The 24,254-nt window shown below is 43.8% G+C and overlaps 1 protein-coding gene across 1 annotated transcript; it reads left to right on the top strand.

The window, feature by feature from the left end:
* Positions 1-254: 254 nt before the first annotated feature.
* On the top strand, positions 255-24,250 carry ky (kyphoscoliosis peptidase). Its single transcript, XM_034194827.1, has 7 exons — positions 255-299; positions 1,240-1,838; positions 6,965-7,079; positions 8,352-8,469; positions 14,943-15,134; positions 19,039-19,229; positions 22,487-24,250. Exons 2-7 carry the CDS (start codon positions 1,260-1,262, stop codon positions 23,812-23,814), a joined length of 2,523 nt encoding a protein of 840 aa, XP_034050718.1. The 5' UTR covers positions 255-299; positions 1,240-1,259; the 3' UTR covers positions 23,815-24,250.
* The last annotated feature ends 4 nt before the right edge of the window (positions 24,251-24,254 follow it).

Raw genomic sequence — 24,254 nt, forward strand, 5'->3', positions numbered from 1 at the left:
TTCGCCCATGTTGTGCTAAAATCTGTATACACAAAATAGCAAATAGACCTACAGAAGCAATGCTTGACAGAACATGAATCTCAACCACACACGCAGTGATACAGACGTCACACTCCTCAGTTGGAGTGCGCTCTATTGGCTGGTCTTAACTGCTTTGTAGTATTTTTAGGTCTGTTATTCTGGGGCCTATCCTGGCAGGCCACTGGGAGAGTATATAAGCCGCCCCCCATTGCAACCAGGGACCACTGAGGGCACACAGTGGAAACATCTTTTCCCAGCACTCCAGACACTTGAAGCAGGTAAGTAAAAGCCTCAAACATTTCAGATGTAGCAACGGGTAAATCCTTATAAAAAAAAAAAAAAAAAGTTCTCAGCTTACCTAAGTTCTCTTTGGTGATATAAATAGAAGCTTTTCAGTGTTATCGCATCAGAAGGATACTGTGAGATAAAACTGCTTTGAGGAACATAACACAGCTAACAACTTCCTCTTTCCTTGTAGGCGATATTTTATTCATGTATATATTTAGAAGTTGTGAAGCTGTACCCAGTGATAACCTTCTATTTAGTCACACTCTTGAAAGATCAAGGGTCATCACTGTGCACAAGACTGGAACAGGCAAAGGTGCTCAAGGACACTTGAGCTTGGAGGATACTTGCCAGCGTGGGCGGGCACTGAGTTTGGGTCAACCGGGTGAATGAGGGAGGGTCTCTGTAACCACTGTTCCATCCCTCCCTTTTCTACAGATTACAGAGTTTCATCTGAACACATATCAGCAATTATTAACACCAAAACATCGAACTGGAATGTACCATATTGTTAAATGTAATCATGTTCAGATGGGTTCTATCTTTAAGACATGTTGCATAGGGATATAATTTTGCTGGTTCATCACATATAGGAAATTATAGGTCCTATTAATTTGCTGGAAGCTTTGGCAGTGACTAATGAGTCCAACCTTTGCATTCATTTGTGTTCATGAATAGCTATGACATAATTGCCAATTCATCACTGTCTTACACAGAAGGTACTGTACATAGGATACTTTCTGCATCAGTCAGTGTTCAGAGCTATAGACTGGTTGACAAGCTCAGCACTCACAAGGTCAATTCCCACAGGAGTCTCATATTAAGATACTGAAGGAGGTACTAAAGTGCTACCTGCACGTAGGATAAAAAGCTAAAAATACCTCAAAGAGCATGTCTGCTATCTTTTGAATAACCTGCCCTCTCTGTGGTTAGGACGCCATGCTTCCAGCATAATGTCGGCAGAGGTTGCAATTCACAAGTTCTCCTTCCCCTTCTCGTGCGCTGCACACCTTTCTCAACAAGATGATGTGCCCCAGAAGGGATGCATACAGGTGAAGCCCCTTGACCGTCATAAGAGTCCAACCTTAAGTGATCAGAGTCCTGTTGCAGTTGTGGGAACCCTCATCCACAATGAGATCCAGGCCCAGGAAACTCCAAAACCTTCACCCAGAGGAGACGTGGTCGCTCCCCTGGTCCAAACAAAATCAGTTGTTTCTGAAGCCACGCAGAGCTCTGTGGTGTCCAGACGGAGCGTGTTTGAGAAATTGACAGTCGAGAGCGAGGATCAGCGACCTGTGGCAAAAAGACAGCTGTCATCTGAAAGCGCAGCCAGGACCATCACTGTGGTCAAGAAGAGTGCCGTCAGCAAGGAGGCGGAGGAACAGAAGCACCTGAAACAGAAGTTGCACCTGGGACAGAAGGTGGCACCGTGTCCAGCTACAGGAGGGAAGAGAAGGTGCCGGAAAGACCTCTTCACCACCTCAGAGGTTTTCCACAGAGTTGATTCACATGTCATCAGGGCAGGAGCAGAGGTAGGAGCACTTCCACGTTCAAGCGTAACAGCTGAGTGCCAACATTTTCACACTTGTTGATGTTGCAAAATCTTTCGTAAGCAGGACCAACTGTGGAGTTTCCAAGCTACACCGAAGCAACAGGACGCGTTGACGCTTTTCTCTCTATCCACCTTTGGAAAAGAAAAATCTGAGTCCAATATTAACTCACTGTTAAAGACACTGGGAACTTACAGAAAAAAGTGGAATTTTACCAAAGCGACATTATCACTTAATTCTTCTTAATATTTTTGCGTATTTGCAAAGTGCAAGTGACAAATCCAAAAATAGGCAGTTTGTTTGACACACACACACACACACACACACACACACACACACACACACACACACACACACACACACACACACACACACACACACACACACACACACACACACACACACACACATAAAATCATCTCTTGCAACATAAAAAGGGAACCAAAGAACAAGATGTTATTCATCTTATTTTGACTATGACAAACCATGCATTTCTTGGACGCTTAGGACTGCAACTATTTTCTGCAAGTGCAAGAGGTATAATAACTGGGAAAACAAAACAGACCCCAACCTCACTCACAGCCTGATTAAGATCTTTCACTGGGTAATTTCTGTCACGCCTCATCCCCAGTGTCTGTCTTTGGTCTGTTTTATGCTTGAGTGCTGCTTTAGTTTGCCTCTTGTGTTGCACATCCTTCTGGTCTCTCTGTGTCGCTGTCTTCACCCTCCCCTTGTGTTTCATTTTTGTTAGCTCTTCTGTTTAGTAACCCCCATTCAATGTCTATCCATTTGTGGATGTAAAGCCCCTTTCACACCGGCGCAAACGTAGAGTAGCGGTTTGCTGCGTTTAGAATACGCCTGAAATGTGTGCGTACTCCTGTGTTTTTCCTGTGCATCAAGAGAGAAGGAGAGAGGGAGAGAGAGGGGGAGAGATAGATAGAGAGAGAGATAAGGAGAGGGAGAGAGAGACAGAGAGCACTGCCTCTCTGTCTGCTTTTTTTTTTCGAGACCTGCTGTTTGTGTTCTCTGGATTTTGAAAGAAATCCATTTTATGAATCGAAAGAATGTAACCATATTTTCTGATGTGCATTTCAATGGATGGATCTCTGCCGGCTCATGCACACACGGGCTGTGTGGATCATTTATCACACACTCGCTCACATTGGATCACATTCGCTGCGTGCTGCATGGATCAAACCTGTTCACATGCGAATCTGAAACCTTTTCACACTTGAAGTCACGCTTCTGTAAACTGCTGCCTGGTTTGCACAAACTGAGGCGCAGTTTGCTCTGATCACCATGTCGGTAATCAGAGCAAACTGCGCCGAGAACAACTTGACAAGTTGGCATACAACTGAAGACCAAAAAGGCCAAAGACGACTTCTGGTTATGTCGCTTTGATTAATGTCAAGTTATTATAATCAAGACAATCCAAAAACTATCAACTTGTCATTACAAAAACCGAATGACACTTAATGACAGCAGTCTTAAATGTTTATGACATTGACATAATGTTTATGACATGTTCATGACATATAACAGTTATGAAAGTGTCATGTCACTATTATGATGATACCTTCAAGTAAAGTGTTACCAAAAAGAATTCAGAAACCGAAAAAGTTGGAAAAAACCTGACACCACCACAAACTTCAATTCAAGTGCATGAACTAAATACATTCTCCTGACATTTGATCACATCTAATTTAGCTCATGAAAAGCCACTTCCAACAGGACTCTGACATTGCAAATTTTTTCCAAGGTAAAAATTTGTGGAGTTGTAGACTAGTGTTGGCGGAGGTTTGTGCTCTGTGAGCGCGGTGCTCTAGTTGACTATTTTTCTGAGTTGTAGGATTTGGACACACTGTTTGCCAAGGGGAGACTGCCTGACTGAATTTATAATCCAGAGTTTTATTCAATTCAAAGCAAGATATTTATATAGCACAAATCACAGCATAAGTCACCTCAAGCCATGACACACACTTAAGGCCAAGACCTTACTCATCCCATGAGGAAGCATGTTTGCAACAGCTGTAAGGCGGGCGAGAGAATCCTTCAGAATTTTATGTTATTATAGGAAGAAACCTCAAGTTGACCAGACTCAGTGGGATGACCATCTGCTGTGGCCATACAAGACAAAACAAATCGCAGAAAGTGACAGAACAAATTGACAGAACATGCAAAGACAAAGCAATCTCAATGATGGGACAGCTGAAAAGACAACAGCTATGTGAAAAAAATTAAAATAAAAAATCAGAATCTTACATCTCCCTGTCACTTCAGCCAGTTCCTTGCCTATTCTGGGTCATTGTTTTTTGTTGGTTTGTTTTCTTTCTTGCCTCAGTAGTCAATATCAGAGTCCAGTGCAGCAAAAGCTCCAACCTGTGTTCTGTACCTACTCCTATGACAAGGACCAAAAGTTGTAGAAAGTGACTGTTGTGAAAGTGTAGTGACACGGACCCACAACAGGGGGCGGAAATGAACGGCCAATAGATGAGCCAAAAAGTAACAATTTAATGTTGTGAAATGTGCACAACGAACATACAGACAATCTCAGAATATAATTACAGTCAATCCACAAAAGGTGACGTGTGGGCAGGCTCGAGGATAGAAGACGTCTGTCCTGAGAAGAGCCGGAACCACACAATTTCCGCCGCCACAGAACCTGGTGAATACTGGAGCCGCCAAGTCCCGAATTCCCAGGTGATCACCGTCCCCGACTGTCGGATCTGGTACTGCTGGCGAGAACAAAGACAGTCAAGTGTGGCTGTGTGTACACCCAGTAACAACAATGGTGGGAATGCCACCTCCACCTCTCACTCAATACGTTGCAGCGATCCCTCAGAGGAAAAAGAGTGCCGTCTTGCACAGCCTCCACAAACTAAGGACCTGCAAACACTCACAATAAACAGATTCAGAAAATACCACAAAAAGGCTGAGGATATTACCTCTAATGAAGTACGATATCTCGGCGATGAGGTGGAGATGACGTCTGGGTTTTATGGAGTGCGATGATGTAGAATGTGTGACAGCTGTCAGGAATTAATGAGTGACAGCTGTCACTCCCGGCTGTGTCCGTGGTGGCAGCGCCCTCTCGTGCCTGAAGCCCGCACTTCAGGCAGGGCGCCCTTTGGTGGTGGGCCAGCAGTACCTCCTCTTCTGGCGGCCCACACAACAGTGACACTGTGTCCAGAAAAAGATCCACCCTGCACCTGTTGATGACAGGGTCTGAACCTCAGCCCTAACCTTGCTGGGCCCCTCTGCAGTCTCCAGCTCCTCAATCCACACCACAGCTGTCAGCTCACTGGTGAGACTGCAGCAGAGTCGTGCTCTTTCCAAAGGCTGTAGCCACCTCGAGCTCTCTTCAGAGACTGCTGCAGCTCTTGAGCTCACTCCAGATTGTAGCAGCCCCCCAAACTCACTCCAGAGATTGCTGCAGCCTCTGAGCTCACTCCAGAGAGGACTGCAGCCCTTGAGGTCACTCCAGAGGTGCAGAAGAGGACATTGTAACCTTAGTCAGAATAAAATGTAAGGCTGATGTGCACATGTGTTTTATTTGTCACTTTGTTTAGTGCACATGCAGTAACTGTGGCCGTGGGCAGCCTGGTGGCTCAGTGGTTAGCACTCTTGTTTCACAGTATGAAGCCCTGGGGTTTGATTCCACCTGTGACACATTCCTTTCCGTGGAGTTTGGATGTTCTGCATGGGCTTTGTCTGGGCGTTCTGCTCCCAGAATATCCAGTCAAGCTGTCAGTCAGGTTTTACACCAGATTCCTTGTTATGACATAACTCCAGTTCTACATGGAGAAACCTGAGCAGTTATTAATGCTCCAAGGTGGTGTCCCAGGCAGTCTACTCCTCTTAACATCTGATGTCTGATGGGATGAGGTGCGCACACCTCATAATAAGTAGAATAATAATATTAAGATGTTATTTGACTTTTGGCTGCCCCTGGTTGTCCAGCAGACCCAGCACAAATCCACAATGGGATTTTACACCATTTTAATGCAAAACACCCTTCTTGATGCAACTCCAGTTCTCCATGAAGAAACACACACATCCCCTGGTCTTTCGAAGCAGTCTCCCAGCCAGATACTAATCAGAACCTACTTAGCTTCACTGCTGAGATCTGACAGGATCAGGTGTACAGAGAGCAGACTGTTTACAGTTAAGAACAGTTAACTGAAATATTGTGTCCTTGTTTCCAGTGTGAAAGGTTCCTGATTCAAACCCTACCCATTCCCCATCTAACATGGAGTTGCATCAGGAAGGAGATATGGCATAAAATGTGTGAAAATCAACACGCAGATCCACCACGGACCTGTTGTGGAAGCCTTGAGCAAAAACAAAGGAGCAGCTGAGGGGACTTACTATTGTTACTAATGCAGTTTAGATTTATTTTCACACCACCTCCTGGAGGGCCTGTGTTCCAGTTTGGAAACCCCTGACTTACCCCCCACCCCTGCACAAATGCCATATCAGTTGGACGCAGAGCGGTAATCGTCAGGCTTCAATGACCGGGGTAGCCATGAGGACATGTGCAGGATAAAACAGGATAAAACCAAACCAAACAAGAGCATTAATAGCAGCAAAAACAAACCTGCAGCAGAGAAGGGTCTTTGTGTTCCTGAGCCCTGCAGGAAAACGCACTGAGGAATGATAACATCTACTCATCTCCTGCAATAAAACCATAACAGGCACAGCAGCTCTCAGACAGCACTGAAATCCTTGAGCATTCAGGGTCACCTAGTTTACTCAATAGAATGGATGACACTGAAGGACTGCGGCAAATATGACAATGCTGAGAGAGAAATACGAGAAAACATTGCAGCAGAATCATTTGGAATGTGTTTGACAACTTTGTTAAAACAGACAGAACTCTATAATTGTATAAGTAAGTTTACAGAAACAGTTGTGATTTAATGCCACTGAAGTTAAAATGAACAAGGCTGATTAGTGACGTGAAAATATTAGAACTCAATTTATTCCTTAAATACAAATGTAACATTATGATGTATTCTTGTTTTTTGCCAGTAAAAAATGGTTTTGCAACTCTGCTGTCCTGAGCACTGTGTTTTTAATCAAACCATATGTGTGTGTATGTGTTGCAGCTGAAGGAAAGGTGTGTATACAATGTGAAGACCATCGTGCAGAGCATCACACAGACAGCCAGAAATGAGCTGGAGAGGCTTCGAGCAATCTGGGTTTGGCTGTGTCACAACATCGGTCAGTATGCGGAGTGAAATATGTGCATGCTTGCATCCCAAAAAACATGCATAAAAACAATGATTTGATTACATGATTAGATTAAAAAGATATGTCAAGAAGAAGAAGAATTATTGCACAAGTAGGTCTTTGGTTTTCCTAGGAATTGGAAAAGCCTAGGCAATTATTGACAGGGCATACAATGTGGGCAAACTGATTAAAAACTGGTGAATTTTGATGCGCCAGATCAATCGAAAATGTAACTTTGCTTTGCTTATGTAAGGGCAAATACATAAGCAAACTGATTGCTGATTTCTGGCCCCAGTTTTCCTTCTAATTCTAAAATTGAGGAATTCTGGCACAATTTATTAAAACAGCAGGCAAAATTCATAGAAAATACTATTATATGACTGATAAATGAGTGTTGCCCATCATTGCCAAATTTACCAAAGTACGTATGAGTCCCATTACACAAGTGTTTCCCAAATCTACTCCCGCATTACTCCCACATATTTACACAAAGCTAAATCTTTTTACATTTCCAAAACTGTATTCTGTTGAAGAGTGCAACATGTTTTTCATGCAATTTATTCTCTGTCAGGCTGGAAAACCCACTAAGGGCATTTGGGCATGGTCCTTAATCCCCAAGTTCCTCCCAGTGTGGAGTGAGTGTCTTGCATGGTAGCAGCATGACATGGGTGAATGTGAGGCATCAATATAAAGCACTTTTACCAAGAAAGTGCTACATAATTACAGTACATTTACCAGGATGTCCTCCATTACCTACTTTCGCAAAATATTACCCCCACTCTGCACAAATGACATCTGTAGCAAGACTGTGATTCACTGTCTTGAATAGCGATGTAGCCTCACGTCACAAATTTTTTAAGCATTCTAAAATTTTCTGAACGCGTACAATATCCTGTAATGCTTTTTTTTTTTTTTTAAATCACTGCTTAAACCTGACATCAATTGGATTGGGAATCCAATTATTTTTTGCACAGATAATGCAGATATTTGGACATCACAATTCGGTAACTGGAGATTGCCCTTAGTGGATGCTGGACTGATGATGGATTAGGAGCAGGTGTGGGTGTAAGTGAGACAGACCTTTTCCACATAGAAATGTACTAAATTAGACAAGTAAAACATTTTGAGATTGTTTCACAGCAGTTTACATTAATAATATCACAAGTCCACACAACCCTGAAGAAAGGGTTTTTGTATAAACCTAGCTGAAGCAGACACTTCTTTCTTCCCTGTCTTTCTTTAAAATGTACTTGTTCCTCTTAGAGTACGATGTGAGTGGATATCTTGGACAATCAGAGAAGCTGAGCTCCCCTGAGGAGGTGATTGCGGCCGGTCGGGGTGTGTGCTGTGGCTACTCTAGTCTCTGTTTGCAGATGTGCAGGTAAACATGCCAGACATGAAGATAAAATGCATCTTAAATGGATTCTCCAACATAACCTGCCCAAATCTGAGTTTTCTTGTGTTGAAATCATGCTTGGTTCACAAATCTAGAATTTGGAAGCAGTATTTTGCACCTGATCAACAAGAACATCTGTTTCCACTTCAGCAGGTACCATGCACATTGATAAACATACTGCTGAAGTAAATTTGCCAGAATTAGACAAATGCTACTTTGCACATATAGTCCCTACCTAATGTGTATGTTTTGGATGGTGGGAGGAAACAAAGATGTGGCCAGAGCAAATTCATGCAGACACAGGAACAATATGCAAATTCCACACAAAAAGGAACTGGACACAGGCATGACACCCAAGACAATCTTTCCATGAGGCAAAAGTACTAACTGCTGCAACACAGTGCTACTCAATGTTCACCGAACATCTCCAAACACCCAAAGAGACATAATGACTAAACTACAGCATGGTAATTGCATGATTAGCTACAAATTATGTATTAATGATAAAAGTAATTTTTGAGCATAACTGGTTTTCATGAAAAAACAATCAACCAACCAACCAAAAAAAAAAAGAAAAAAAAAAAAAAAGGAAAACAACCCACACATTCAGAAAGAAACATTTTCACGTCATCTCCCCATAACAATTCAAGAAAATTTATGTTGAGCCAAATCTCAACATAAGTCGCCCTAAGGCGCTTCACATGGCTAACAGAAAACTTTACCAACCCCCCTGAGCAAACACAGGTGAGAGAGGTAAGAAAAAACGCCCTCAGGCTTTTTTTGAGGAAGAAACTTCAAGCAGACCAGACTCAGATAGGTGACCAACTGCTACCGCCATAATAACAATAAGATCAAACAAAGAAAGTACAACAAAGAATTTTCAAACATGCAAAACAAAAAAGAATTGTTCAAATTGTGGAAGAGGTCCATAGGGCATCACAATCCACAGCTCATCAAAAGTGTAAGAGTCCAATGGCCTCACCTCAAACAGAGAAAGAACGAGCAGAATCAATCATCCAGAAATAACAACTCACACAGAACATTATTTCTCAGCACTAAAATAACAGAATACTCACTCATCTTCAACTGCTTATCCAAGATCTGGTAGCAAGAGGCTGGAGTCTATCCCAGCAGTCAAAGGGCGTGAGGCGGGGTACACCCTGGACAGGACACCAGTGTGTCGCAAGGCCACATATAGACAAACACATTCACACCCCGACACACACCTACAGACAATTTAAAGTTTCCAATCCACCTAATCTGCATGTGTTTGGAAGTGGGAGGAAGCCAGAGCACCCAGAGTGAACCCACTCAAACATGGGGAGAACATGCAAACTCCATAGAGAAAGGCCACAGGTGCGAATCAATCCCATGACGTTCTTGCTGTGAGGCAACAATGTTAACCACTAAGCCACTGTGCTGCCCAATTACAGAATAATTCAATTAAATTTAAATTCAATTTACTTTATTTGTATAGCTCCAACTCACAACAATGCTACCTCAAGGCACTTCATATGAGTAAGGTCTAACCTTACCAAACGCCCTGAGCAAGCACACAGGAGACATTGTTCAGGAAAAACTCTGTCTGATGATAATGAGGAAGAAACCTCAAGAAGACCAGACCCAGAGGGGTGACCCACTGCTTAGGCCATTCTGTTACAAGGTTTTCACAGATTGTATAAGAATTTCTTAACAAACAAAAGAAATGGAAAACAGAAACAGATTAAAGAGCAGAGCAGCAAAAACAGAGTCCTTAATTGAAACTAAAATAGAGTCCATCTTATGTGTCTAATCCATGTGCAGCACTGGTATGCACCGGAGGTATGCTCTGTAGTCACTGGTGCAACAGGCAGGGCATCCTAAGGTCAGTCCGGCACCCTGGGTTGCAGGGCCACGATCGATCATGGGGATCATCAGTGCCTCGGTCAGAGAGAAAAAGAACAGAATCAGTTGGCGGGAAATAACTCCACCTGAGGCATTAATTCACTAGCAGTAGATCAACAGGGAAGTAAAGAGATTGCTAAGGTGGTCACTTGCAGCTAGCCCTGCACTTTACTAACAGACCCAGAATTTACATGTAATGAGGCCGCGATCTGTTCCAATGCTAATAATATGGATTAAAAGGAAAGGAAGCATAGTTCCCTACTACACTGGTATGCTAGCTGTATGAGAGGGAGAACAGATGTGTCTTTAGTCTGGACTTGAATGTCTCTACAGAATCTCTGCAGGGAGATCATTCCACAAGGCAGGTGCATGATAACAGAAGACTCTGTGGCCTGCCGAAGTTTTTTTAACCTTAGGGGCACAAAGTAGTCCTGTGCCCTGAGAACACACAGTACCAGCCAGTACGTAGGGCGTAATTTGGTCAGCTAGGCAGGGAGGTGCTTATCCATGAATAATTATAGAAGCTAGTAACAGAACCTTAAAATCAAACCTCGCAGAGGCAGGAAGCCAATGAAGGGAGGTCAAAATTGGTCTAATGTGGTCAAACTTTCTGCTTCTTATCAAAATTCTGGCAGCTGAATTTTGAACCAATTGGAGACCCCTAATGCTGGACTGCGGTAAACCAGAGAACAGGACATTGAAATAATCCAGTCTAGAAGAGACAAATGCCTGGATCAGAGTCTCTGCATCAGCCATAGACAGGATGGGTTTAATTTTCGCTATGTTACGAAGGTGGAAGAATGCAGTCAGAGTGATTTCTATGATGTGTAGGTCAAAGGACAATGTGGGATCAAAAATCACTGCAAGTTTCCTCACTTTGTCAGTGTGATGTATGATGCAGGAGTCTAAGTTAAGCATTAGCTGGTCAAATTGATGTCAGTGTTTCACTGGACCAAGAACCATTATTTCAGTCCTCTCCAAATTTAAAGGTAAGAAATTGGTAGACATCCAGCTTTTCACTGAAGCAAGGCAGTCCTCTAGAGTCTTGATGTTTATGAGATTACTACCAGTTATTGGCATGTGAAACTGAGTATCATCAGCATAGAAGTGAAAAGTAATACCATAACTTTGCACTATATGCCCAAGGGGTGCTATATAAAGGGAGAAAAGCAGGGGGCCTAAGACGGACCCCTGTGGATCCTCGTATTTCATCAGAACAAGGTTTGAGGTGATGCTGTTGTAGAGGACACAGTGAGAGTGAGTGGTTTGGTAGGATGTCAACCATGCAAGGACATTCTCAGCAATTCCATTCTCCTACCTATTGAATAGTATACGATGATCCACCATGTAGAACGCAGCTCTAAGATCTAACCCTAACAGAACTGTGATGGTGTCCTAATCCATTGCAAGCAGGAGATCATTTACTATTTTAGTAACAGCTGTCTCAGTAGAATGGTGTGTTCTAAATGCAGACTGCAGTGGCTCCACGAGATGGTGTGAAACCACTTTTTTAAGAGCCATAAAACAAAATGATAGCTTTGATATCGGCCGATAATTTTTTAGTTGACCATCATCAAACGTAGATTTCTTAAGTATTGGTTTAATCCCTGCAGATTTGAAACATTTAGGAACAGATCCAGAGGTTAGCAATAGGTTAATAATTTCCAATACAGTAGGCCCAAGTGTAGGCTACAGGTCCTTAAACAGTTTCTTTGGTATAGGGCTGAAAAGACATGTTGTGCATTTAGCAGAAGTTACAAGTTTCATCAGCGCACCAAATGAAATAATATCAAATTCAGTAAATCTAAGTGAGGTATCGGTGATGGCATCCACAACAGTAAAAGAGTGCAGTGGTGGGATTTAGCATGCTGGGATATATACTCAACAAAAATATAAACGCAACACTTTTGGTTTTGCTCCCATTTTGTATGAGATGAACTCAAAGATCTAAAACTTTTTCCACATACACAATATCACCATTTCCCTCAAATATTGTTCATAAACCAGTCTAAATCTGTGATAGTGAGAACTTCTCCTTTGCTGAGATAATCCATCCCACCTCACAGGTGTGCCATATCAAGATGCTGATTAGACACCATGATTAGTGCACAAGTGTGCCTTAGACTGCCCACAATAAAAGGCCACTCTGAAAGGTGCAGTTTTATCACACAGCACAATGCCACAGATGTTGCAAGATTTGAGGGTGCGTGCAATTGGCATGCTGACAGCAGGAATGTCAACCAGAGCTGTTGCTCGTGTATTGAATATTCATTTCTCTACCATAAGCCGTCTCCAAAGGCGTTTCAGAGAATCTGGCAGTACATCCAACCAGCCTCACAACCAAAATATTCCAGTATGGAGTAAATTTATTTTTTTTACCTCAAAATTCTACACATAACACCCCATAATCAGAACATTACTTTTTTATTACGTTTTTATTTTTGCAAATTTATTAAAAATAAATAACTAAGAAACTGCATGTACATAAGTATTCATAGCCTCACTTTATTGATGTACCTTTGAAGCAATTACAGACTCAGGTCTTCTTCAATATGATACCACAAGCTCCATCAGTTTGGATGGGGAGCGTCGATGCACAGCCATTTTCAGATCTCTCCAGAGATGTTCAATCAGATTCAGGTCTGGGCTCTGGCTGGGCCACTCAGAACATTCACAGAGTTGTCACGAAGCCACTCCTTTGTTATCTTGGCTGTGTGCTTAGGGTCATTGTCCTGCTGAAAGATGAACCGTTGCCCCAGTCTGAGGTCAAGAGCGCTCTGGAGCAGGTTTTCATCCAGTATGTCTCTGTACATTGGTGCATTCATCTTTCCCTCAGTCTTGACTAGTCTCAGATCCTCACTCACTCATCTTCAACCGCTTACTCCAATTAAGGGTCGCGCGGGGCTGGAGCCTATCCCAGCAGTCATAAAAAGTGAGGCAGGGTACACACTGGACAGGGCACCATTCTGTCACAGGGCCATATTTAGATAAACAAACACATTCGCACCCGCCTGCGCACCTATGGACAATTTTAAAGTTTCGAATCCACCTAACGTGTGTCTTTGGATGTGGGGGAAGCCGGAGCACCCGGAGAGAACCCACACAAACACAAGGAGAACATGCAAACTCCACACAGAAAGGCCACAGGTGGGTATCGAACCCATGACCTTCTTGCTTGCAACAGTGCTAACCACTAAGCCACCATGCTGCTCTCCCTGTTTCTGTTACTGAAAAACATCCCCACAGCATGACGCTACCACCACCATGCTTCACTGTAGGGATGATGCCTGGTTTCATCCAAACATGACACCTGATATTCACACCAAAGAGTTCAATCTTTGGCTCATCAGAGTTGCAGATATGGTTGTCCTCCTGGAAGGTTCTCCTCTTTCCACAGAGGAATGCTGGAGCTCTGACTGATTGACCATTGGGTTCCTGGTCACCTCCCTGACTAAGGCCCTTCTACCCTAATTGCTTAGTTTCGATGGGCAGCCAGTTCTAGGAAGAGTTCTGGTGGATCCGAACTTCCTCCATTTACAGATGATGGAGGCCACTGTGCTCACTGAGACCTTCAAAGCACCAGGAATGTTTCTGTACCCTTCCCCAGATTTGTGCCTCAAGACAATCCTATGTGAGAGGTCTACAGTCAATTCCTTTGCCTTCATGCTTGGTTTGTGCTCTGACATGCAGTCAACTATGGGATCTTATATGTAGACAGGTGTGTGGCTTTCCATATCATGTCCAATCAACTTAATTTACTCCAGGTGGACTTCAATTAAGCTGTTGAAACATTTGAAGGATGATCAGTGGAAACAGGTTGCACCTTAGCTTAATTCTGAGCTTCATGCCAAAGGCTCTGAATACCTATGTACACATGATTTCATAATTTTTGTTTTTAATAAATTTGCAAAAATCTTAAAAACAACAACAACAACAAAAACAAACAACCTTTTTCACATTGTCATTATGGGGTATTGTGTGTAGAAGTTCAAGGGTAAAAAATGAATTTAATCAATTTAGGAATAAGGCTGTAACATAAAACTGGAAAATGTGAAGCCCTGTGAATACTTTCCAGATGCACTGTAGGTCAAAGGTTAAAGTCACAGCTGAGGAGGGTTAACACTTGCAAAAAACAACATTATTGCCATACTTTTTATTTAAGTGTCCAGAAACTGTATGATAAGTGTCATTTGATAAGGACTTTGAAAATTTCAATGCGACAGAATTTACTGTGAAATACTTTTCTGTGCTTGTCATTATTTTGGAAATGTTGATACATTACTTTTCTGACACTTAGCCAATGCACAAAATAGCACAAAAGAAGCCTGTTAATTCACTTAGACATCACTGTGCACTCACAGGAACACTGCTCTTTATATTTCTTTTTCATTCATTCACTTTTGCACTACATTTTGTGTCCTTGATCCTTTTTATGTTCGAGCTGTACAATTTTATATTGTGTGCACTGATTCAAATGAATTTAATGCCAACACAAAAGATAACTTGATGTGTAAGGTCCCTGGGGGGGGAACAAAAATAAAGGAGTGAATGTGTTGTGTTTGGTCTGTTTACAGAGAGGTGGGAATTGAGTGCCAAGAAGTGCCTGGCCACAGTAAGGGTGTCGGGTACCGCCTGGGCAAGAGCCTCAAGAATGTAAAATCTGATCATCTGTGGAACGCAGTACTTCTAGGAGGACAGTGGTTCCTATTGGACGCTTGTTGGGGAGCTGGCCGAGTGGACATGGAGCATGAAAGCTTTGTCAAAAGGTGTGACTGAAAAGATTATACAACATTTAGGAGCTCAGAGATAGCAGGGGTGGTGGCCAAGTGGTTAATGCGCTTGGTTTCAGTTCAGAAGGTTCCGGGTTCAAATCCCACCCCTGCCACATTTCTCCATGTATTGTGGAGTTGCGTCAGGAAGGGCATCCGGCGTAAAACCTGTGCCAGTTCAACATGCAGATCCACCTTGGATTTGCTGTGGCGACCCGAGTGCAAACAAGGGAGCAGCCGAAGGGACTTACTTTACTAGGAGCTCAGAGATACAAAGGATAGAGTTAAATTAAAATTTGAAGTATCATGATCCCATTAATATATATGAGAGGCAGTTGAGAAATTGTGAACCTGACCCAGAAAAAGCACGGTGTGGTTCTCCATCATTTGAGAAACCAACATTTCTCAAGAATGTGTTCAGTTTTGACTCACTGGGTGCAATATTGAGAAATGTTAGTCTCTCAGAATGTTAGTATCTCAGAATGCTATATATGAGAAATGTTGAGAAATATTAGTTTCTCAGAATGCTATATACACATATATATACAGTGGGGTAAAAAGTATTTAGTCAGTCCCCGATTGTGCAAGTTCTCCTACTTAGAAAGATGAGAGAGATCTATAATTTTCAACATAGGTACACTTCAACTGTGAGAGACAAAATGAGAAAAATAAATCCAGGAAATCACACTGTAGGATTTTTAAAGAATTTGGTGGAAAATAAGTATTTGGTCACCCACAAACAAGCACGGTTTCTGGCTCTCACAGACCCTGTAACTTCTTTAAGAAGCTCTTCTATCCTCCACCTGTTACCTGTATTAATGGCACCTGTTGGAACTCGTTATCTGTATAAAAGACCCCTATCCACAGCCTCAAACAGTCAGACTGCAAACTCAACCATGGCCAAGACCAAAAAGCTATCAAAGGACAACAGGAAGAAAATTGTAGGGTTGCACCAGGCTGGGAAGAGTGAATCTACAACAGTCAAGCAGGTTGGTGTGAATAAATCAACTGTGCGAGTAATTATAAGAAAATGGAAAACATACAAGACCATTAATAATCTCCCTCGATCTGGTGCTCCACGCTGTCATCCTGTGGGGTCAGAATGATCATGATGACGGTGAGCAAAAATCCCAGAACTACACGGAGGGACCTGATGAATGACCTGCAGAGAGCCGGGATCAAAGTAACAAAGGCTACACACTACGCACAGAGGGACTCAAATCCTGCAGTGCCAGGCGTGTCCCCCTGCTTAAGCCAATACATGTCCAGGCCTGTCTGATGTTTGCCAGAGAGCATATGGATGATCCAGAAGAGGATTGGGAGAATATCATGTCGTCAGATGAAACCAAAATAAGTATTTGAACACCCTGCGACAAAACTGTAGACCTGCACAAGGCTGGGATGGACTACAGGACAACAGGCAAGCAGCTTGGTAGAAGACAACGACCGTTATGATTATTTATTAGAAAGTGGAAGAAACACAAGATGACTGTCAGTCTCCCTCGGTCTGGGATTCCAAGCAAGATCTCACTTTGTGGGGTAAGGATGATTCTCAGAAAGCTCAGAACCACACAGGAGGACCTGATCAATGATATGAAGAGAGCTGGGACCACAGTCACAAAGATTACATTAGTAACACATGATGCTGTCATGGTTTAAAATCCTGCAGGGCAGCAAGGTCCCCCAGCACATGTCCAGGCCCATTTGAAGTTCACCAGTGACCATCTGGATGATCCAGAGGAGGCTTGGGAGAAGGTCATGTGGTCAGGTGAGACCAGAATAGAGCTTTTTGGAATCAACTCCACTTACCATGTTTAGAGGATGAGAACAACCTCAAGAAAACCATCCCAACCGTGAAGCATGGGGGTAGAAACATCATACTCTGGGGGTGCTCTTCTGCAAAGGGGACAGGACGACTGCACCGTATTGAAGGGAGGATGTATGGGGTCATGTATTGTGAGATTTTGGCAAAGAACCTCCTTCCCTCAGTAAGAGCATTGAAGATGGGTCATGGCTGGGTCTTCCAGCATGACAATGACCCCAAACACACAGCCAGGGCAACTAAGGAGGGGCTCCTTAAGAAGCATTTCAAGGTCCTGGAGTGGCCTGGCCAGTCTCCAGACCTGAACTCAATAGAAAATCTTTGGAGGGAGCTGAAACTCCAAACCTGAAAGATCTAGAGAAGATCTGTGTGGAGGAATGGACCAAAATCCCTGCTGCAGTGTGTGGAAACCTGGTGAAAAACTACATGAAACGTTTGACCTCTGTAATTGCAAACAAAGGCTACTGTACCAAATATTAACATTGATTTTCACAGGTGTTCAAATACTTATTTGCAGCAGTAACATACAAATAAATTATAAAAAAAATCATATTTTGTGATTTCCGGATTTTTTTTTTTTTTAGATTATATGAGGGTAGGCTGAAAAGTTCTAAGGCTGACTATGATGCAGTTGTTGAATTGAACAAATTCAGGGTTATTTTTCTACATAGTCTCCCTGTAACTCCACACACTTCTTCCAGCGGTGCTTGAGTGCTTCAATTCCCTTGGCATAGAAGCTTTCATCTTGAGAGTCAAAATAGTCCTCAACGGCAGCCATCACCTCATCATTGCTCCGATAGTGCTTCCCAGCCAAGTTTTTTTTCAGGTTTGGGAACAGATGAAATTCCGAGGGTGCCAAGTCAGGGGAGTATGGTGGGTGATCTACCAGTTTGAATCCACAGTCGTGGATAGTGGCCATGGCCACTGTTGACTTGTGAGCTGGGGCATTGTCTTGATGGAACAGCACCCCTTTCGTCAGCTTTCCTGGTCGCTTCTTTTTGACAGCCTCGCGTAACTGTCTCAGTAGGTTAGAATAGTACTGTCCATTTATGGTTTGTCCCTTTTCAAGATAGTCCACGAACACAATGCCCTTGGCATCCCAGAAAACTGAAACCATGACCTTCCCCGCAGACAAAACGACATTGGCCTTCTTTGGAGGTGGTGACCTTGGGTGTTTCCACTGCATTGATTGTTTTTTTTTGTCTCTGGTTCAAAGTGGTGAACCCAACACTCATCCTGGGTAAGAAAACGTTCCATGTAATTGGCTGGATCCTCTTCAAATTGCGCCAAGTTTGCCTTCGACATGACTAGCCTGATGCGTTTCTGATCAGGCGTCAGAAGACGTGGCACCCACCGAGCTGACACCTTTGACATTCCAAGTTCTTCATGCAGAATGTGTTCAATTCTCTCACGGGATATTCCCACAGCATCTGCTAGCTGATTAATCGTCGATCGTCTGTCGTCCATCACCATTTCATGAACAAGGTCAATGTTCTTCTGGGTTGTGGTTGTTGCAGGCCGCCCAGACCTTGGGTCGTCTTCAAGGCTCTCTCTGCCCCTCTTAAATTCAGCTGCCCACTTCTGCACTGTAGATATGGCGGGAGCTTCAATCCCCTTAATGTAGCAACCATATCCACATGAATGTCCTTGGGCTTTAACCCCTTCTTATGCAGGTACTTAATCACATCGCGATGCCAGATTTTGTCCATTTTTGCTGTTTCCCTCTACCACGAACTTTCAAACTTGGCTATGAACCACAAACTACCTCACAACCTGGAAGAAAATAACACAGTTAGTCATCAGAAGAGTTGAACTTAATGCATGCCAAGTTTTATTGAAATGGCATTTCTCCTTCTTGGTGAGCCTTAGAACTTTTCAGCCTACCCTCGTATCTCTCACAGTGGACATGCACCTAAGATGAAAATTTCAGACCCCTCCATGATTTCTAAGTGGGAGAACTTGCAAAATCGCGTGTATATATATAAAATCAGTTTTCTCTTTGGTTTATTTTCATACACCTGAAACTAGCAGCAGGTTGGGTCTGAAACCAGTCTGCTGTCTCCATCTCTTTCCTCCAAGGTTCGACGATTTCTATTTTCTCACGGACCCAGAGCAATTTATCGAGTCCCACTTCCCTGATGACAAGAAATGGCAGCTCCTGGACATGCCCATTACCCTGGAGGAGTTTGAAAGGAGGGTCTTCAAAACGTCAGCATTCTTCACCATGGCACTCAGACTGATTCAGCCTCACAAGTTTCATATAGTCACAGGTCAGCCATTTAGTTCCATGACCCTCACAAACCTCCAGAGGAGGGACTTGTGTACAAGATGTCTGAAGTTTTATATGATATGCGTAATGGGTTGGTGGTTAAAGTTCTGAACAACTGTAAGGTTCAAGTTAAGGGTGATTTTTTGGGGGATATATGAGGGGTGTAGAAATTGAGTCAGGCAAAATAAAGAGAAACTGAAAAACACATTGAAAAAGGACTGGGCTGGCTGTTTTTAACACACAACAGGGGCAGAGCTGTGTCTGTTGCTGTTGACCAAATACACGTTATTCAGACAGCTTTGAGAACAATCAATCGGCCGTCGCCCGGCAAGGATCCTACCGGGGAATGCAGTATAACTACCCGTGGCAGACATTTACGTGTGAACAGGTTTACATATAGAGCCAGACATACAATGTAACCACAGGTGGTGATGTGACTTGGTGAATTCTTTTCGAACAGTACATTCCGTGGGTGCATGTGCTTCACAAGCCCCCTCGGAATTCACCATAAGATAGCGCAGGGATGGACAATCATGTGCCGTGAAGAGCCGAGGCACTGCAGGTTTTCCTTGCTACCAATCACCTCAGCAGAAGATTTCATTAATGATCAGGTGTCTCAGCAGGTGATTTCATTGATGATCAGGTGTTTATGTTCAGGGGAGAAGCTCATCAGCAACCCACCTGCTGAGGTGATTGGTTGCAAGGAAAACCCACAGGCAATGAGCAAATATAGGTTGAAGTGGATTTGCAAATCATTGTATTCTGTTTGTATTTACATTTCACACAACATCCCAACCGCATTGGAATTGGGGTCATAGTTGTGTGAGCAAAAGGTGGTGGCATCAATCAAATTCCACTTCTTGATGTCCACCAGCAGTATGTATGTGTACAGAAAGCCAACACTCAGGAGGGGGACGGTGACCTTAGCCTTGATGAAGTCCCAGCTAAAGCTCTATCCCCTGAAACACAAGTCCACATCTCAATTGCCGTATATGCGTATGGGGCTGTTGTTGGCAGATGCAAGGGGGGAGTGAAACCCATCAAACAGAATGTCCAGTTGGGAAGCGGGCAAGATGCTCCTCTGCGCGCCGGTCTTTCACAGGAACTGCCGCCCAGACACGGTATGTTGGATGAACAGCAGCCTTTCGGTGCAGCTGTGGTGTTTCCCTTGCTCTTGAAGGTACAGGGTGAGTGGCAGCACCTGGCTTTGGCCCCGAATATAGTGTGTGGTGGAAGCAGAGGCCAAGTTGAGAGTGCTGCCAGGGTGAGATAGGTACCATTGCCATGAGTGTTGCCTCCTCTAGGGGCAGTGCTGGCGTGTGGACAGTGCAGGCTGGGGAAGCCGCGGCCATGTGGGCAGGGATGAGTGCTGCAGCAGTCATGTTGGCTGGCCAGGAAAACTTTATCCGCCTTTTCCACCAGTGCATGGCAGTCAGTGATGGTGGCATTAGCCAGAGCTGCCCGCACCTGGAGAGGGAGTTGCTGCAGAAAGAGGTGGGTAAAGAGGAAATCTGGCCTGTGTTCCCCCAGGAGCTGTAACATTCTGTTCATCAGCTCGAAAAGTTTGCTGTCCCCAACCCATGCAGGGAAAAAAGCCTGTTGGCCTTCTCAGTGTTGGAAAGTTCAGAAGTCTTTATGAGGTGAGCCCTGAGGGTTGCAAATGTATTTGCTGTTGGGGGATTTTGCAGGCGAGTGACCGTGCAACTGCTGAGAGCCGAAACAACGTAATAATACTTCGTGTCGTTCGCGGTGATCTCCCGCAATGTGAACTGTGCCTCAGTTTGGGTGAAACAGGCTGCAGCAGACATCTTCCAGAACTCAGGGAGCTTCAACAACACCGCATTTGCCATCATGATCGTGTCTCAATGCCCTTCAAAAACGTTGAAAGACAGACGTCTGGGATCACCAGTGTAAAAATTGGGTCAGGGGAAATAAAGAGACAATTTCTACATTTCAACAACGCATAGCGTGTCACTTTATTTGCTGAAAAGCAAAAAGATTCACAAATACACAGGTTTTTATATGACTCAGATGGATCCTTTTTCCGTGATTGTCCTCACAGTAAAACGTCAAAGTACCAGGCCAGCTGTTTTTACACATAGTTTTGTGTGCTCATGTCGACCAAATACACGCTACTCAGACAGCTTTGAGGAACCCTGCCGAGCAACACAGTATAACTGCCCGTGGCAGACATTTACGCGTGAACAGGTTTACATATAGAGGCAGACATACGTACAATGTAACCACAGTTGGTGATGTGACTTGGTGAATTCTATTTGAACAGTACATTGGGTGTGTGCCACAGCTGTGATTGAAAAGTTTTGATTCTGACCCTGAAAAAGCAGAGCGTGGTTCTCCATCTTTTGCATTCTGAGAAACAAACATTTCTCGAGAATAGGTGAAGTTTTGACTCACTGGTTGCAATCTTAAGAAATGCAAAGAATGGAAAATATGGAGAAGCTTGCCCTACTTTTTCTAAGTTAGAATCAAAACGTTTCAATCGCTCCTCGTAAGGTATTGAGTTAAGGAACTTGTCACTACCTCATCATGCTGTGGCCCAGGATGTGTTCTACTCCAACTGGCATGTCTCTGAAGCACAGGAATAATTATGAGTCTTGCCTTGAATATTGTTTGTTGATTCTTCTATCATTAGATGCTGGATTGCTACATTAGGCCCTGTGCCATTTTAATTTGTTTTCCTGGTAGAAAAACGTTCCTCATGAGAACAATAATCAGGTAACAACTCACTTTTAATGTACAGTGATAAAAAGTACTCACTGTCAGCAGGAATGTGGCATTTGTGTCCAATCTCTTAATACAGACGATATTTTCTTTGTCTCAATTGCGAGAGAGATTTTGAGTGACAAATCGCTGTAGATAGAAACAAACTTATCCTTCTGCATAAGACTGAGAGGTTATGCTCATTCTGATTGGCTGCCAGAAAAGATGCTGCAGTGACGTCACAGAGTTATTCTGAAAAGTTGAAGGTTTTTCAATTTAAAGCACTCGGAGTGCAAAAAAAGTGGAGCGCTGGGTGCGGTGGTTTTTTATCAGGAGGCAGCTGCATTGGGCCGTATATGCTCCATTCTCATTGAAAACATTCTCATTGAAAACAATGGGGGGGGGGAAACAACACTGTCACCCAAAAATATGCCCTACTTGGACAGGGGTTCTTAAACACCAACTAGACAGTTTTACATACAACAAAACATGTTGGATTTTAATTAAAATGCTTAAACATTTTTATTTTTTCCTTAGATGATGGCGAGGCGAATGTGTCTATCAGCTTCTCCAGACCTGCAACCTTCGCCTATGAAATCACTCAGCACCGTGACCTCCTCCACTGCGGAGCATTAGAGCAGAAAGAATCTAGTAATTCATCCTACGGTCTCCTAACAGTATCCCACCGGAGCATGAGGCTGCAACTCCTGCCACCTGCAAGCGGCACATATGACGTGAAGGTGTTTGCCAGACCTGAAGGTGCTAAAACACCTTTAAATTGGGTCTGTTCTTTCACAGTTGAGTGTGTGACTCCCAGGACCATGGAGGAAATCCCAGAGAACCCCTTTATGTCTTGGGGCCTTCAGTCTACGGCAGGATCTCTGGGTGTGGCAAGCAGCAGCCAAGGCAGCAAGGTTGCCGAGGTGGAAGAGGGCACCTTTGAGTTGGCGTTGAAAACATCTAGGCCTCTGATGGCGCTGTGTGAACTGGTCCACCCAGAGCTGGACACTGTTGTAGCCAAGCGCTGTCTGGCTACTCAGATTCAAGAGGATCTCCTGACCTGTCACGTCCTATGCCCATTACGTGGGTTCTACCGCCTATCTGTGTTTGTGCGGGACTATGAGAAAACAGATGTCAAATTCCAGAACGCTGCAAACTTTCTTCTGCACTGCACAGGGAAGGCAATTGGTCCACATGAGCTGTTTCCTCCTAACTTGGGCTCGGCTTGCGGGCCTGGAATCCGTACATCAGATGCAGGGTTGTCCAAATTCAGCCATACAGGGGCATTGGTGAGCACACAGCAAGGCAAATGCAACATCACTTTCCACAACCAGCAGGACCATGAGCTTCACACTGTGCTGAGCAAAGAAGAAGACAAAACAGCTGCTATCCCTCTTTCACGCTACATCTTCTGCACATACACAGACAGCAAGGTGACGGTTAGTATCAGCCTACCTGATGCTGGAGTCTACCGCCTCGGCCTGTATGCCAGGACGAGTTCTGGCAGCGATTTCAAACCTATGTGTGACTTTGTTCTGAGGAACAGCTGTGATCAGCCGGGGCTTCCTTTCCCCTGTGTCTACTCCAGTTGGAAGAAAGGCTGCGTGCTGTTTGAGCCCCGCGCAGGTTTACTGGAGCCCGTCTCATGGGTGCGCTTCAGAGTGAGGGTCCCTGGGGCCCAGAGGGTGAGCGTGGTGGGAGAAGCACGAACTGATCTGAAGCTGAATAAGAGCAGAGTCTGGGAGGGGGAGGTTTTCTCTGGGAGTGGCCTCGAACAACTGAAACTGGCCGCCTCCTCGGGGGAGTCCAGTGACATGGCTGTTTTGATGACCTTTGACATCAAGCAGATGCAGAGAGAAGAATAAACTCAAAAGCCTGGTGCACATCTGACAGGTTGGAAAATGCTTTCAAATAATTTGACATTTTACGTCAGTAACTCAGATGCTTAGTTCTAATCGCACAAAGATAGTACAGATGGTGGCTGGTTAACTGTCATTGCAATGTGTTTTGAAAATTACATTTTAAACAGGTTACTGTGTAACTGTTGTAACGCTCACACAACTTTAAACCAGTACCAGACCTCTCCTCAGTGGTCACTGGAGCTCCAAACACATTAAGATAAGCTCATTAAACATTTTATAACCTCTTGTTTAACCCATTTACTGTTCTCATGCACCGTTCACCAAAAAGGTTTATTTGTAACAATGTCAACACAGTGTGAAGACTTTGTGAGAATGGTGCTCAGCTGTGGTGCTTAGCAAAAATATAAGAGTGCTTTCATTTGTGCATATTTCTGCATAAAGAA

Source organism: Thalassophryne amazonica, chromosome 19, assembly GCF_902500255.1.
Source record: "Thalassophryne amazonica chromosome 19, fThaAma1.1, whole genome shotgun sequence".
Lineage (NCBI taxonomy): Eukaryota > Metazoa > Chordata > Actinopteri > Batrachoidiformes > Batrachoididae > Thalassophryne > Thalassophryne amazonica.

Bases quoted from the DNA above. Each gene is read 5' to 3' on its own strand.
- ky (XM_034194827.1), top strand. From the start codon at position 1,260: ATGTCGGCAGAGGTTGCAATTCACAAGTTCTCCTTCCCCTTCTCGTGC. The intron at 1,839-6,964 runs GTAGGAGCACTT...TATGTGTTGCAG, and splicing joins TCATCAGGGCAGGAGCAGAG to CTGAAGGAAAGGTGTGTATA. The intron at 8,470-14,942 runs GTAAACATGCCA...GTCTGTTTACAG, and splicing joins CTCTGTTTGCAGATGTGCAG to AGAGGTGGGAATTGAGTGCC.